A 16,344-nucleotide genomic window follows, 5' to 3' on the forward strand; every position below is an offset into this window, starting at 1 on the left:
TGATCTTTAGATTTGAAAATAATAGCTTCAGCATGTTTAAAAGAAAAAGTGTAGACCTTAGTATATTTGAGTTCAAGCCTTAAGCTTCGAAGAATCTTATCTTGGGGGATGAAGAAAAACTTGCAAATGTGGTAGCCAAACCACTGCCTATAGTCGTCATGAAATCGGACAATGAAAAAGATAGAGGAAAGGAAGGAAATAGAAAATATATATATAACTAGATAGATACAGATAAATTTTTTTCTAAAAAGAAACAATGAATGGGTAAACAGAAAATTATAATAAAAGTATTAAGTTGGTGGCATAACCGTATGATGACATGCAAAATTCTGAAATGCATTCAGTCATTTTATTGGTAACAATCATCAGTGAAAATTGATAATTGTCATTTTAAATCCATTGTATGATAAAACAAATAATTATATTAACATCATTAGAAACCAAGATTTTTCAGCATTAAGAATGAAAGGATAGACGCATATATCGATATGAACTCATGATTTCTTTTCATAAAAACATTTGTATTTTCTAGTTCTGTCCGCTGAAAAAGGTTGAGAAGCAGTGATAAGCTAGTAGCAGTGAATACCCCTGCCTCACAGATTGTGATCTTTAAACATCATTCCTTACTAACAGGAACTAGTTCCTTGCAGAAGTGACTGACTGCAGGTCTAGAAAGAAGATATAAGAATTGAGCTAGAGACGTCTTGGGCCAGAAAGCAAGGAAGCTATAAAAGACTAACAGGGCTTTGTTAAAGGGTCACAGGAGTCAACTTTAGGGGGTTCTCACTAACTTAAGATGGGGCACTTTGAGAATTGGAAAGAATCATGACTGAAAGGATTAAGACATTCAAGGATATAAACACTCTACCCAAAATTCCTCTCTCTCCAGATCTTTATTGGTCAGCTTTGGAGGTTGATGGGGTCCTCGCTCATTACTTTGAAAACTGATAAATCAAGAGAAGGAGTCAAGCATTTATTTTGCCTTTCCTGTACAGTTTTTCAGAGTAAACAAATTATTGATGAGGAAAACTTATTTATAGGAGAATTCCAGTTAATACAAAAGGAATGATGAGATTAGATAATCATTGTAATCTTAAAGAAATCATCTGTCAGTGGTTCTCAAACTTTAACATGCATCAGAACTCTCTGAAGAGCTTGTTAAAACACAGATTGCTGCTCCCTCCCCAGATTTTCTGATTCATTGGATCTGGGGTGGGGCCCAAGAATTGGAATTTTTAACAAGTTCCCCAGTAATGCCAAAGCTCTAAGTCTGGGGAGCCTGCTTTCAGAACTATTGATCTGGGCAAATGATCATCAAAAGATGCTGAAACTGTTAGAAGAACTATCAGTGGGGAACTTTATAATCAGGCTGACATCACCTGAATCTATTGCCCAGTTTTTTACTAGACCCCAGTTCTCTAGAACCATGATACAGGAAGTATGAGCTTAAGAACAGCTATATTATATTGGCTTCACCTTGAGCCAGTGCAGAAATATAACATCTCAGTCCCTGATCCAGCTTACTGAATCAGAATCTGTGTTTTAACCAGATCCTCAGGTGATTTGTATGCATATTGATATTTGAAAAGCACTGCTCTAGTAAACAAGTCTGTGTCAAAGCTTTTGTGCTACATGCACTTCACTGGGGCGTATAATCCCAAGGCAGCAGGAATGTGGGCGGGGGGTGGTGGAACCAAGAGAAGGGAATAAGTCAAGGAAGAAGTGAAAGCAAATATAATGTGAGGTGCACTGAGCTGACCACAAATGCACAAAATATAGCCAGGCTGCTTGGTGATGCAAAATGTCTCTGGAGAGGCTATAAGGCACCACAGTGCCTCAGAACATTCAGTTGTGGAGAGGAAGCATAAGAAATGTTATCTGCAGCCGGAGCCTCTTTTGGTCTATTCAGGTTGAATTTGAGTGTCGGAGCTCCTCTTCCTGCTGCTGCAATAGGCGTAGTGGAAACCCTGCTAAAATGCAGCCCTCACTCCTAGAGAGTCTGAGACAACCAGTGGTGTTAGGAGATGAGGTGGCCAGGTCTCTTCATTGAATAACTGAGGCCTGGAAGCAGGAAAGGTAAGGTGAATCTGAGGAGGCACACACATAATGAGTCCAGGACAGTCTCAGCATCACTAAGAGTAGAACGAGGAGACAGCACGTATCTCCTGGTGGGTAGTAATGGGAACTCCGTGACACTTACCTTCTATGCAGGTTGAAATAAAAAACAACCTGATTCTAGTCAAGCTTTTAGATGAGTGGTTCTCAAATTTGGCTGCATGCTAGAATGACATGGGGAGCTTTTAAAAACCTGGGTATCCAAGGATTGGGTATTAAATGAAATAAGTTGCAGCACAAGTGTAGAATGGAGGACCTCTTGATGATAGTTGTTTATGTGAGAAGAGGACAAAAAATGGGTCAGTAACTACAAGCTGAGGCTAAACTACCATTATTATGTGATTGCAGAAACACGAGTGTCATCTTCAGATGAATTAATAATGTAAATATAGTATCCAGTTTAAGGGGGATGTACTGCTCAGTTCTCAGTGCTTGTTATTTAATAATTCAAATGGCTGTGGACTTCTACATGTGCCCACATACACATTTCTGTTTGTGTGTTCCTTAGCACTGGGAGATGTACTCCTAGTAGCCATCTCCAGTTGAGAGATAGAGTACTTAAGAGTTTTGTGGGTTTTTTTTTAAGATTTTATTTATTTATCTGACAGAGAGACACAACGAGAGAGGGAACACAAGCAGGGGGAGTGGGAGAGGGAGAAGCAGGTTTCTCGCTGAGCAGGGAGCCCAATGTGGGGCTTGATCCTGGGACCCAGGGATCATGACCTGAGCTGAAGGCAGCGCTTAATGACTGAGCCACCCAGGCGCCCCAAAGTTTGATCACTGGATAGAATATTGCCAAGAAGTCTGATTTCCTAGGTCTGTTTTTATAGAGAATCTGACGTCCACACTTATTTAGTGTGAAGATCCTCTTATTGTTGTTACACTTCCTGTCTCTATACATCAGAAATTGATGGAAGATCTTTGTCCTTCAAATCCAGGGGCACTTCTTGGCAACTTGAGGATAGTCTATCCAGTTATGTTGTTACGCAGGTGATCTGGAGAATTCCTCACAAAGTCTCCATATTGAAATCCTTCAGCCCTCTCAAGGTTAGGCCTGACAGTTAGTGACTTCCACGTTCACTTACATTTTTGAGTTTTCATACAAACTAGTTATTCACCCAAAAGAGCTCTGTTTTCTTCTTAAGATTGATCTGTTGATCAATTTCCACCTTACTTTACAGTGGTTGTTGGCACTGCATTGTAAGAGATAAGGCATTTGGTAGACTAAAGCATTTTGGAATTACTTCTTAAATTTATGTAAGTTCATAATCATTAAATTAGTAGTAAGTGTAAATTTTTAATCACAGTTTTTTGAAAAGTATTAATGCTTATTAAACTTTCTTTCTTGTCATTTTCAGGGAATCTGGGAAAAATTGCAAAGTCTATACCTTTAGTAAGGATGGCACCTTGTTTGCCTGGGGCAACGGAGAAAAGTTAGTGTTTCTTTATATAACATATTTTATGTGTGTATCATCAGTGTAAAACATAAGTGGCATTATTTGAATTACATGTGTTTGGGTGTCGTTAATAAAGTCCATCTTTTAATGTCATGATGTACTTAGGTATTATCTCCGACGCAACTCCCATAGAACTCTAAAGTTATTAGCTTCTATTTATGTGCCATGACTTGACTTACCTTGTTTCTTAGGATTAAAAAGTAATATATGAAAGGGGGCAATTAATTTAATGCTGGAGAAGCTGAGAAGTTTTAAATAGTGCTCTAGTTAGTGGTTAGGGTTTCTTAAGTTCTGTACTAACACTTAGAGAGTAATTCTCTTTGCTTGCTTACCTTAGACTTAGATACGTATATCTTTGCTATTAAATTAGTAACAACTGTCTACAATTATTTCTATGAGTTTATTATATATGAAAGTATGTCATTTTAGTATTTTATAAATTATTCAAAAGTATATTAGTATAGTCTGTATTATATAAAATAATCAGATTACAAAATTGGTTTTGCAAAAGAAAAAGTTCTGATTAAATACTCATAATTTTGCTAAGAAAATCACTCTTAATTTTTCCATAGTCACTACAACATTTCATTTCAAAGAACCAGGAAAATGCCTAAATATTTGTTGCTTGATTTAAAGTTATTTTTGTTGTTGTTAACCAGATGTAATACCTTAGGGTTTTTGTTTTTTCTTTTTTAGATTTTTTAAAAAGATTTTATTTATTTATTTATTTATTTGAGAGAGACAGCAAGAGAGGGAACACAAGCAGGGGGAGTGGGAGAGGGGTAAGCAGGCTTTCTGCTGAGCAGAGAGCCCGATGTGGGGCTCAATCCCAGGACCCGGGGATCATGACCTGAGCCGAAGGCAGATACTTAACCGACTAAGCCACCCAGGTGTCCCTACCTTAGGTTTTTTAAAAAGGAGAAAATGTATGCATTTGTATGAAAAGTACATTTTAAATGTTGTTTCTTACATAGTGGTGATGGATTCTGAAATCAGATTGGATTAAACACATGATTTTTAAAAATTAATGCTAAAAAGATTGTGTTGAATTAGATGATTCACTTTATTTATTTATTTATTTATTTATTTATTTATTTATTTATTTTTAAGATTTTATTTATTTTTTTGACAGAGAGAGACACAGCAAGAGAGGGAACACAAGCAGGGGGAGTGGGAGAGGGAGAAGCAGGCTTCCCCCCGAGCAGGGAGCCTGATGTGGGGCTCGATCCCAGGACCCTGGGATCATGACCTGAGCCGAAGGCTGACGCTTAACTGACTGAGCCACACAGGAACCCCTCACTTTTTTTTTAGATGATTCACTTTTTATGACTATGAGTAGCTGGCAGAATTAGTTATTGTAATTAAAAATGTTAATCACTTCAATATTTTTTTAAGTTATTGAATCCAGTCAGTACACCACTACTCATAAATTATTAAGAATATAATCATATTGGGGGTGCCTAGGTGGGTCAGTCAGTTGAGCATTTGGCTCTTGATTTTGGCTCAAGTCATCTCAGGGTCCTGGGATAAAGCCCTGTGTTGGGGTCTGCACGTGACGCAGAGTGTGCTTATCCCTCTCCCTCTAATCCTCCCTTCCCCGTTTGCTCTCCGTCTCTCAAAGAATGAATGCAGTCTTTTATTTATTTATTTTTAAAGATTTATTTGCGAGAGAGAGAATGAGAGACAGAGAGCATGAGAGGGAGGAGGGTCAGAGGGAGAAGCAGACTCCCTGCCGAGCAGGGAGCCCGATGCGGGACTCGATCCTGGGACTCCAGGATCATGACCTGAGCCGAAGGCAGTCGCCCAACCAACTGAGCCACCCAGGCGCCCCTGAATGCAGTCTTTAAAAAAAAAAAAAAGAATATAATCATATTGGGCCTTATCCACAATGTTAACAGACAGTCTTAATCTCAGTCTCAAAGAATGTACTCTCAAATTTTCTTATTTTTGGTGTAACCTATTGTCGGTGTTTGAGTTTTATTTTTTAAAATCTATATTTTAGTTTATGAGTAATAAGTTAATAGAAATTTACTCTCAACTCTAATGGGACATACCATACTTCCTCTCATTGTCTATTATCTTTTTGAGGTATCCCTTATTCTACTAGCTTAGAGTTCGTTGAATAAGTCTGTTTTCACCTTCACAATTATTTTATATATTTCATATCCCCATTGGCTTTCTTTTGGATTCAACTTTGAACCCTTTTAATATGTGCCCATTTGTTATGTCCATCTTTTTAATAGATATTTTCTATTCCTGGTTCTAGCATTTACTTCCTTAAAGTGCTGTGGCCACAACAACATATAATGTTCCTGGGGCCAAGAGAAACAGATGTAGTGTATTGATTGTGGTCTTTGCTGAGGTCATAGTTAATTAATCAGAAACTATAACTGATTTTTCCTTAAATATCTGGGGTTTTTTAGTATAAATAAATACTCTTTATTAAACTAAGAATAGCTATTAAAAGCTATCAACAACAACAACAAAAGTTTCATGTAATTCTAAAATTTGTAATTTATAGTAACTTGTAAAGAATCCTGTGTATTTGTGTGTGTGTGTGTGTTTAAACAGTATGCAGTAATCTTTCTGTAATGGAAATCTTTTACCAATTTCTGCTTATCCTAAACCAGTGGCACAAACTTGAATAGGCCAAAGTAACTTTAAGCAATTTCTAAAGTAAGATGGAGTATCTTTTTTTTTTTTACCCCAAAGAGTACATAAGAGAAGTCAAGCCAAACTGGTTTTAAAACTTGACTCTGGTATTTATCAGTAGTATGATCTTGGAGAAATCATCAAATCATTTATTTTTCTAAGCCTCACTTTTACCATTTGTAAAATAGAGATGATAATACCTATCTTGTAAGTCTCTGTGAGGATTAAATGTGAAAACGTTTGTACATAAAGTGGTTAGATCAGAACATGGTTCACAGAAAGCATCCCAAAAATGGAACTGCTTTTATTATACAATTATTATAATTTTTATCATTATCATATCATAGTAAGTCTTATCTTTTGGAGATTGCTTCTGAGATTTTAAGATTTTGCTGTTCTGAGACAGCAAAAGTCTCCTTGATTTCACGGCTGCTACAACTTCCATTTAGTCAAATTAAAAAATATACTTTTGGTTTAGCACCTCTGTTTTCCCTTGGTTTGATATACCTCAGCTTATCTGTAGGTTAGTTCTGTGTCCACTTAAAGGCCTGTTGTTTTCTTTTCAGCTAAAAATGGAATCATCTATTATATACTTCTGCTAAGTCTGTATTTCCTAATACCAACCTTATATAGGGGCATTTTGGTAAAAGGTACACTTAGTTTTTGTTGTTGTTAAGGTGTTTATTGGATATTTTCTAGAATTAACTGAAAATTGATTTTTATGAAAATGACCACTTTATAGCAATCTGTATTTGAGAAGAGACATGAATGTTTTGGATAGTGCTGGCTATTTTAAAACAGTATTTCATTGCTGAAGTAATTTCTTTTGAAACCAGAATAAATGTTATCAATGTCACTAACAAGGGATTGCTGCACTCCTTCGACCTCCCAAAGGCAGTTTGCCTTGAGTTTTCACCAAAAAACACTGTCCTGGCAACGTGGCAGCCTTATACTAGTAAGTATTTTCCAATTGTAAAAATATTGACAGGACCAATTCAATTCAGTGGGAAAAAAAGAGAAGGTTTATAACCTTATACAAAAGTAATTAATCATTAGATAGTAAATAGTGTTTGTATCTTTACTGAGCAGTGAATCTTGTATTGCCCCAATATAATGTACTTTAAGTAATTTCAAATTAGTGGAAAGATTCATCATGGGATAGAGAAAAAGAAAAAGCTCAAATGAATAATCACTGAATGGAGAAGATCTCAAAAATTAAGGATAATAATGACCCTTAAATGAAAAATGTTTTAAATAATCATTTTCAATCAAAGAGGAAGTATAATAGACACAACATGTAAGAAATGTGTATGATGTGACAAAGAGTAGGGAATGGTGTGCCATTTTTTAATATATTTAAAGACAAGATAGTATGTTATATGGCTGTGCTTCATGGATGAATAATACTTTAGAACTGGTATAGGGGCTTTTTAAACATGTTTTAATAATGTGGGCATTGTTGAGTTAAATATATAATAGTCCATTGTTGGGTTATAAACCCTCTAGGTTTATTCTTCCAAGAGGCATAGACTTGAATGAATCTTCACTTCCAAGTAAATAAAAGGGAAATTGAGAATCATGAGTAGTGTATGTAACTTCGTGTGTTTGTGTGTTTGACTTACAGACATGAGATTTCATAATAAGAGAATTTAATCCATTTAACTGCAAACCATGTCAAACTTAGTAAACAAGTCTCTTAAGTATTCTTAAAATCTATAGTAATTAACTCATTTCAGAAATGCTGACCTTTTGCTCAAACAGCTGTCATGTTGTCCATAGCTTTAGGGATGGATGATTAAATCCATAATTAAAGCTAAAAGGGAAAGTTGATTTAAAGCAACTCTTTTACTTGATCTTTATAATCTTGTTCAAAGTTGTTCTAAGAATGAATTCTTTTTACTAGTGTTAGGAGACAATTACTGCAAAAAATTTTTGTTTTTATTTTAGCTTCTAAAGATGGCACAGCTGGAATACCCAACCTGCAACTTTATGATGTGAAAACTGGTACATGTTTGAAGTCTTTCATCCAGAAAAAAATGCAAAATTGGTAAATAAATGTTTTAAAATACTGATTATTTACAAAATATTTTAAATATCTTCATTGTATAATATTTCTTCTCAGGTATTCATATAGAAAATAACTTGTCAGACCAAAATCTAGATCTTTAGGGATTTTGTATGTGGGAATTTAATAGAGGAAAAACTTGACCTTTCTTTTGTTTAGTATTTGAATGAAAAAGAATATCTTTCTAGTACAAATTCTACTAGGATCTGACTTGACATCAATTTATAAGTATTTTTCCTTAAATAGAATTATCACAAACTTCAACATGTTAACATGTGAGGTTATACCTGTCTAAATTTTGTTCACATTCTTTCTTTTCAACATAGGTGTCCATCTTGGTCAGAAGATGAAACTATCTGTGCCCGAAATGTTAACAACGAAGTTCACTTCTTTGAAAACAACAATTTTAGTATGAAAATATATATGAAATAAATTTATTATGTACTATAAATGTATATAGTTTTATTGCCTTATATGGTATCATAGGGTTCTCCTAAATACTGTTAATATTTTAATAATTGCGGTTATATTAATTCATTTGAATAACTTTTATAAGTCTAAGTGCTAACTAAAGAAATTCTATAACAAAGATTTTCTTTTAAAATAAGCTTTTATTATCTAATAATTGCTATTAAATTAAGACATTTGCATAAAGACATTGCATTAACTCTTTCTGAGTTTAGTTGCTATTGAAATTCTGTGATACAAATTTTTTAAATGTTTTATTATGTAGAATTTGAAACATAAAAGTAGACACCTAGTCCCAATAACCTTCAACCCAGTCCTACCTCATCCATACATCTCTCTACCTAACACCTCTCTTACTCTAAAGCAGATCCTAGACATAACATGATTTTTCCTATAAATATCTCAGTATGTATCTTTGAAGATTAGGGCTCTTTAATTTTTTAAAACGTAGCCACAATACCATTATCACAGATTATAAAATATCTGGTCAGTGTTCAAATTCTGATAATTGCAAATGTTATAATTTTTTTTAAAACGTGGGCTCCAAATAAGGTTCCTCACATTGCAAATTGATACATATATCTTTTAAGCTTCTTTTAAACTATAGGTTCCCTTTCCATCTCTTCCACACTGTGTGGGAACAACACAGACCTACACTTGAATTCCTATCCGGTCACTTACTAGCTGGGTGACCTTGGTGAGTAATGGGACTGCACATCTAACTCTCACTGATTGATTTTTATCAGTGGGAGTGCCCCCCCTTGAGATTTATTATTAAAGAAACAAGGTTATTTTTCATATATCTTCTCATAGTTAAATTTTGCTACTGTATCCTGTCCTATAGTTTAACATGTTCATCTGTCCCCTAAATAGCTACTTGGATCTAGAACTGCTCAGCTTCAGATTCTTCTTTTTTGGGGAGATGAAGGCAAGTCTACCTCATAAGTGGTGCTCAATTCTTTCATCAAGAAGCACATAACATCTTATGGTCTTTAATTTCGTAGGATTAGCTGACATTAATGTTCATTGCCTAGGTCCATTATTTCATGAGTGGTTACAAATTGGTGATTTTCCAAGTCTCCCCACCTCCCCTATCACTTATAAGCTATATTACTTCTATAGAGAAATTCCCCCACGTACTACTTGGTTACCTAGTGGTACCATTTATATAGGAAAGAGCACTGTTCTCTTAAAATCAGTCAGTGGGAGTTAGATGTGCAGTCTTGTTACTTACCAAGGTCTCCCCGTTTGTAAGTGACTGGGTAGGAATTCAAGTGTAGGTCTGTGTTGTCCCCACTCCACCTTGTCTCCACCATGCTGCCTTACCTACATGAGACTACAATGAGTAGTATCCATGTATAGTTACATTAATCTTTTATAATGCATTCAGAATTGATCATGTTCCTATTAGCTTCTCTCTTTCATCTAACACTATTTCCTTTTTTTTTTTAGACACAATTGCAAATAAATTGCATTTGCAAAAAATTAATGATTTTGTGTTATCACCTGGACCCCAACCATACAAGGTAATTTCTGTGTTTTTGTTCATGTGGAATGTTATTAGATTAAACCTTTTCCTGGTTCTTAGTGACTGTAAAAGCATGTCCATCTTAGTTTATATGCCTCAAAAAACGAAGTGATGATTTATATGTGTGTATTTCAGGTGGCTGTCTATGTTCCAGGAAGTAAGGGTGCACCTTCATTTGTTAGATTGTATCAGTACCCCAATTTTGATGGACCTCATGCAGCTTTAGCTAATAAAAGTTTCTTTAAAGCTGATAAGGTTACAATGCTATGGAATAAAAAAGGTATGATGATTATATTTTATCTCATTTATCAAGTATTGAGGCATACTCCTGTATGTTTAGAAAAAAAGAGTATCAATGCTTATTTAATGAAAATGTGCTCTGTTACATTTTTTAATTTTTTTTTCTTATCACCATTAGGTTAATTTGTGTTTTAAATCTTAACTAAAGTTTTTACTGTTACAGCTACTGCTGTGTTAGTAATAGCTAGCACAGATGTCGACAAGACAGGAGCATCCTACTATGGAGAACAAACACTGCACTACATTGCAGCAAATGGAGAAAGTGCTGTTGTGCAATTGCGTGAGTATCCCAGTCATCTTCTTGTGATAAAACAATAGAGCACTATGCCATAAAGAGAATCTAATCCAAATTCTTGATCACATGATAAAACTCAAATATTTTAATAGCCTTTAAGGTGAAATTTCTCTTAGTTAATAAACTTACTGTCATCCCCACACATAGATTATTTTGACAAAATCCAGTTAATTTAGTTCTGGGGAACTTGATAAGTGAAATAATTTCATTGTAGCAACTCTTTGGGGACTTATTTATTATGACAGTAAGTTGGTCTAGTGGGTTTAGCATTGTCTTCAGAACTGAGGAATGTTACCATTTCATCTTTTGTTTTGATGATATAAATTGCTATAGAATAATACAGTTCTAAAATTCTGGCAACTTCTTGATTTTTCATTTTGAACTGAATATGTAAAAGTAAGAAACTTCATTATAAAAAAACTATGTATTCCCTTTGAAGTCTGAAAGGAAACAAGGATGACTCCTCTTTCTACTATAATTTAACATTCTGAAAGACCTAGTCAGTGTAACTGATCAAAAGAATAAATACACAATTTTGAAAGGAGAAAACAGAATCATATCTGTGCATGTACATGAAGTCACAGTATAAACAGCCACTTAAAAAACATAATGGAAGGAAAGATCCCATATAGACTAACATAAAGGCAAGAAATAAATAGGACTAATGGGAAGAAAACTTCAAAATTTTAAGGGACAGAGTGTGACCTTTATTTTTATTTTATTTTTTTTTAAGATTTTATTTATTTGACAGAGCACAAGCAGAAGGAGAGAGAGGGAGAAGCAGGCTCCCCGCTGAGCAAGGAGCCTGATGTGGGACTCGATCCCAGGACCCTGGGATCATGACCCGGGCTGAAGGCAGCTGCTTAACCGACTGAGCCACCCAGGCGTCCCCAGTGTGACCTTTATTAAGAAGAGTTTTATAGGGGCGCCTGAGTGGCTCAGTTGATTAAGCGTCTGCCTTCAGGTCAGGTCATGATCCCAGGGTCCTGGGATCGAGTCCCACATTGGGCTCCCTGCTCAGCGGGCAGTCTGCTTCTCCCTCTGCTTGTACTCTCTCTCTATCAAATAAATAAGTAAAATCTTAAAAAAAAAAAAAAAAAAAAAGACTTTTATAAAGATGTCATTTCTCTCCAAATTAACCTAAAAATTAAAATGCCGTTAGGTGTTTTTTTTTGAACTAGATAAACTGATTCTAAAGTTGATTTTTTTTCCCCTTTTTTCCTAATCTTTTCTCTTTAATTTATTTGAGAGAGAGAGAGAATGAGCAAGCATGAGCAGGGGGAGGGGCAGAGGGAGAGGGACAAGCAGATGCCCCGCTGAGCGGGGAGTCCCAACACAGGGCTCAATCCCAGGACCCTGACATGACGTGACCTAAAGTCAGATGCTTAACTGACTGAGCCACTCAGGCACCCCAACCTTTTTTTCTAATCTTAAAAGTGAAAAAAAGATTTTCTAACAAGGTGGAATAATAAAGGAAAAGTGAATATATAAAATATAGATTTCTAGGGGCACCTGGGTGGCTCAGTCAGTTAAGCCTCTGCGTTTGGCTCAGGTCATGATCCCAGGGTCCTGGGATCAAGTCTTGCATCGGGCTCCCTGCTGAGTGAGGAGTCTGCTTCTCCCTTTCCTCCTGCTTGTGCGCACTTGCTCACTCTCTCTCTTTCTCGAATAAATAAATAAATAAATATTCTTAAAAAAAATATATAGATTTCTACATTGGTGGGAAGAAAAGCCCATAAATTAAGCAAGACAAACAAAAAATTGGGGAATAAATTTTTTAGATGGACAAGGGATGAATATGAGAAAGGTGAATTTTATTAATCTATTAAGTAAATAAGTAAAAGACCAATAACTGGAGAGAAAAATAAGCATGGGACAGTAAAAGTCCGCAGAAACAGAAACAAGATTATGTATAAATATATTAAAAGGTGCTTAGTTTATAATAAAAGAATAGGAAGACAAGTGAACAGTTTTTCTCTTAGTAGCTTGGCACAAATAAGGCGTGAGGGAGAGTGAGGGGAAAATATGTACTCTCAAGAACTGCTGATGGGGCGCCTAGGTGGCTCAGTCAGAGGAGCATGTGACTCTTGATCTTGGGTTGTGAGTTCAAACCCCACGTTGGGGGTAGAGATTGCTTTAAAAAAAAAAAAAAGAATCTTAAAAAAAAACCACCTTTTGATAGTATAAAATGGTACAACTTCTCTGAGGGGCATTATGGCCTATCGAGTAAATGTACACACCTTTGAGCAGCCAGGTTCACTCCCACAGATGTGTCTGTGTACACTCACCGTTGAGAATATACAGGAATACAGTACCAGTGGAAGAGTGAGGCAGATCTTAATGTGCTTATGTGGAAAAATCTCCAAGATAGGGTACTAAATGAAACAGCAAAGAACTTTAGTGTGAGTGTGTATGTGTGTTTAAGAGAGATGCTTAATTTAAACAAAAATATTCTGAAAGCATATACAAGGAATATAATAGAGGATTGCCTTTTTGTAGAGGGTCTTAATTAGTGGCATATCATTTTGTTCCTGTGTGCCTACATTACCTCTTCTAATGAAAACTAGTTTATTAATAGGACTAATAATGTATGTTTCTATGAGCCTACATTGCCAAAATGTTTAAAAGAAATTAAGATAAAGCATTTATCTCCATAGTATATCATATAAAAATATTTTAATTGTAACGTATCTTCTAATTTTTGGATTTTTTTTTTTTTTACTGTTTGACATGTTTATGAGTATTATATGCTTATAACTTGGCTACTATTATATTCATGTAATGATTTATTGCTAATTTGGGTTTTATATTCTTCTAGCAAAAAATGGTCCCATTTATGATGTCGTTTGGAATTCTAGTTCTACTGAGTTTTGTGCTGTTTATGGTTTTATGCCTGCCAAAGCGACGATTTTCAACTTGAAATGTGATCCTGTGTTTGACTTTGGAACTGGTCCTCGTAATGCAGCCTACTATAGCCCACATGGACATATATTAGTACTAGCTGGATTTGGAAATCTGAGGGGACAAATGGAAGTGTGGGATGTTAAAAACTACAAACTTATTTCTAAACCAGTGGCCTCTGATTCTACCTATTTTGCTTGGTGCCCTGACGGTGAGCATATTTTAACAGCCACGTGTGCTCCCAGGTTACGTGTTAATAATGGGTACAAGATTTGGCATTATACTGGCTCTGTCTTACACAAGTATGATGTGCCGTCAAATGGAGAATTATGGCAGGTTTCTTGGCAGCCATTTTTAGATGGAATATTTCCAGTAAAAACAATAACTTACCAAGCGGTTCCAAGTGATGTACCCAGTGAAGAACCTAAAGTTGCAACAGCTTATAGACCCCCAGCTTTAAGAAATAAGCCCATCACCAATTCCAAACTGGTAAGTAAAGTTTTACTACTTTGGTGGGAAAAGACTTCAGTGTATGGAGTTCTCTAGACCTTTTTCTCATGCATGTTCTTGCGTTACTTAGCACCTGATTAGAATATAAACTCTAGAGTAGAAACCATGGAGGACCTACTGCTGAAGATGGTGAACACCTAACATTGTCAAGTTGACAAAGTAGTCAATTTAAAACAGTTTACGTTTTACATCTGTGGGGAAGAGAACAGAGTATGACATACTGGCTTTATAGAGATCATGGACTCAAATTCAGATGCCTGTCAGGCTAGGCTGGCCATGCAAGGCTTGGTGACTGGGAGAGAATGGTGAAAGGGAGAGACCATGCCCTCTTTAAAGGCCATAGCAACTGCACAGCAGCAGCCGATTGTTTCCATAGGAGATTTAGGCCCAGTTTGCCAAAATGTTTGATTTTCCAAGACAAAACAAGTCTGGATGCTTATGTAAAATTTCTCAATTTTTGAAACACTGTTGGTCAAACAAAACATACTTGTTTTCCTTAGGCTGTCAGTTCCCATCGGTATCGTAAAGTTAGGACCAGAGCATTGGTCAGATTCTCATCTGCTTTAAAATGTTAGCATTTCGGAGCTCAGGGGAAGCATTTATTAATGACCTGAGTCTCTGGGATGATGTTAAGGAATAAAGTTGCTCTGTAAGAATGAACAACAATATTACTGGTATTATAAAGGTGGACATACAATAGGTGTAAACTGGAACCAAGTAAACAGGGATATATAGTCACTTAAATATTAGGCACTCAGGGAAGTAGATACTTTTTCAGAGGATAAATATTCCTATGCCTCCCTCATGCCACTCCTAACCTTCTCAAAAACAAAAACAAAACAATAACCCTTCTTCCTCCACAAAATCTAGCAGCGGTCTATAACTTCTTAACTTCACTGAAATGTTCTGTTTAAACATTTTTGTTGTATTATTTACTAAAAACATATAAAAGTTATGAACAAATTAAGCCCCATTTATGATATTTGGCATTTAGGTTAAAATTTGTCTTCTCTCTATATTAAAGTTTTCCTTACCTAAGATAAAAACAGAAGTAACCTCAACATATCCTGCTTTCTAAATATCTATATGGTAGCACAAGAGGAATAAATTCTGAATCAGTGTATATTTTTATTCTCTGATTCATAAAACTAATTTGTCTTGATAGGGAGAGAAAGAGAAATATACTTTGAAAATAGTGATAAAACTTGCTAAGAAAGTCTTAAAGCCAACATTGTTTTAAGATTTAAGATTTCCACTAAATTTTTGTTTTTGTATGTGACATGGTGATTATGTGATCCTATCAAATCATTTTAGTTGAAGGAACCACATGCCCAGTGAGAAATTTTTGTGTCAAATTCCAGAAATGAGCTAAATGGCAAAAAATACTGTCAAGAAATTACCCGAAACAAAGACATTCTAGTAAATAACTTCACAAAGGAGGAGGGTTAATTAGTAAAAGGGGAAAAAAAAAAAAGATGGGATTCTCTCTCAAAAAACTTACTTTTTTAATAAATAAAAATTCACATATGAATTACACTGAGGTATTTCTTGGCTTTCCAGAAAAACCCCTTCACTTTTTTTTTTTAAGATTTTATTTATTTATTTGAGAGAGAGACTGAGATAGAGAGAGCATGAGAGGGGGGAGGGTCAGAGGGAGAAGCAGACCCCCCGCTGAGCAGGGAGCCCGATGCGGGACTCGATCCAGGGACTCCAGGATCATGACCTGAGCCGAAGGCAGTCGCTTAACCAACTGAGCCACCCAGGCGCCCAAAACCCCTTCACTTTTATAATGTATTCATCAAAACAGACCCACAATAATTGATATAAATGAAAAAACAAATTTTATAAATAGGGATGAAATTATGTACAGTGGGCACAGTACTAAAGCCAGAAAAGCTCATGATCCCTAGTAGCCGTGTGGATTTTTTGTGTGTGTCTGAAATGAAAGTCTGTCAGTGACTACATCATGTTCATAGTGTAGAAGACCTTATAATGCGTCCTTCTTTACTTCATTTTTAATTGCTTTGTCATTTTTTTGAGGTTCTTATGACTA

At 35.6% G+C, this 16,344-nt stretch overlaps 1 protein-coding gene across 2 annotated transcripts in view; it reads left to right on the top strand.

Moving 5' to 3' along the window:
• The window catches only part of EIF2A (eukaryotic translation initiation factor 2A), a 37,193-nt gene that overhangs the window by 10,842 nt on the left and 10,007 nt on the right, over window positions 1-16,344 (top strand). Inside the window, exons 3-10 of one of the 2 annotated variants that reach the window (XM_034996989.1) lie at window positions 3,474-3,548; window positions 7,061-7,179; window positions 8,172-8,271; window positions 8,616-8,698; window positions 10,210-10,283; window positions 10,421-10,565; window positions 10,749-10,865; window positions 13,699-14,270. In XM_034996989.1, the coding sequence (XP_034852880.1) occupies window positions 3,474-3,548; window positions 7,061-7,179; window positions 8,172-8,271; window positions 8,616-8,698; window positions 10,210-10,283; window positions 10,421-10,565; window positions 10,749-10,865; window positions 13,699-14,270 (1,285 nt within the window). The remainder of the gene's footprint in view (window positions 1-3,473; window positions 3,549-7,060; window positions 7,180-8,171; window positions 8,272-8,615; window positions 8,699-10,209; window positions 10,284-10,420; window positions 10,566-10,748; window positions 10,866-13,698; window positions 14,271-16,344) is intronic. The other variant, XM_034996999.1, reaches the window with a different exon arrangement.

The sequence above is a fragment of the Mirounga leonina genome, unplaced genomic scaffold, assembly GCF_011800145.1.
Source record: "Mirounga leonina isolate KUSES-001 unplaced genomic scaffold, KU_Mleo_1.0 Mir_115, whole genome shotgun sequence".
Lineage (NCBI taxonomy): Eukaryota > Metazoa > Chordata > Mammalia > Carnivora > Phocidae > Mirounga > Mirounga leonina.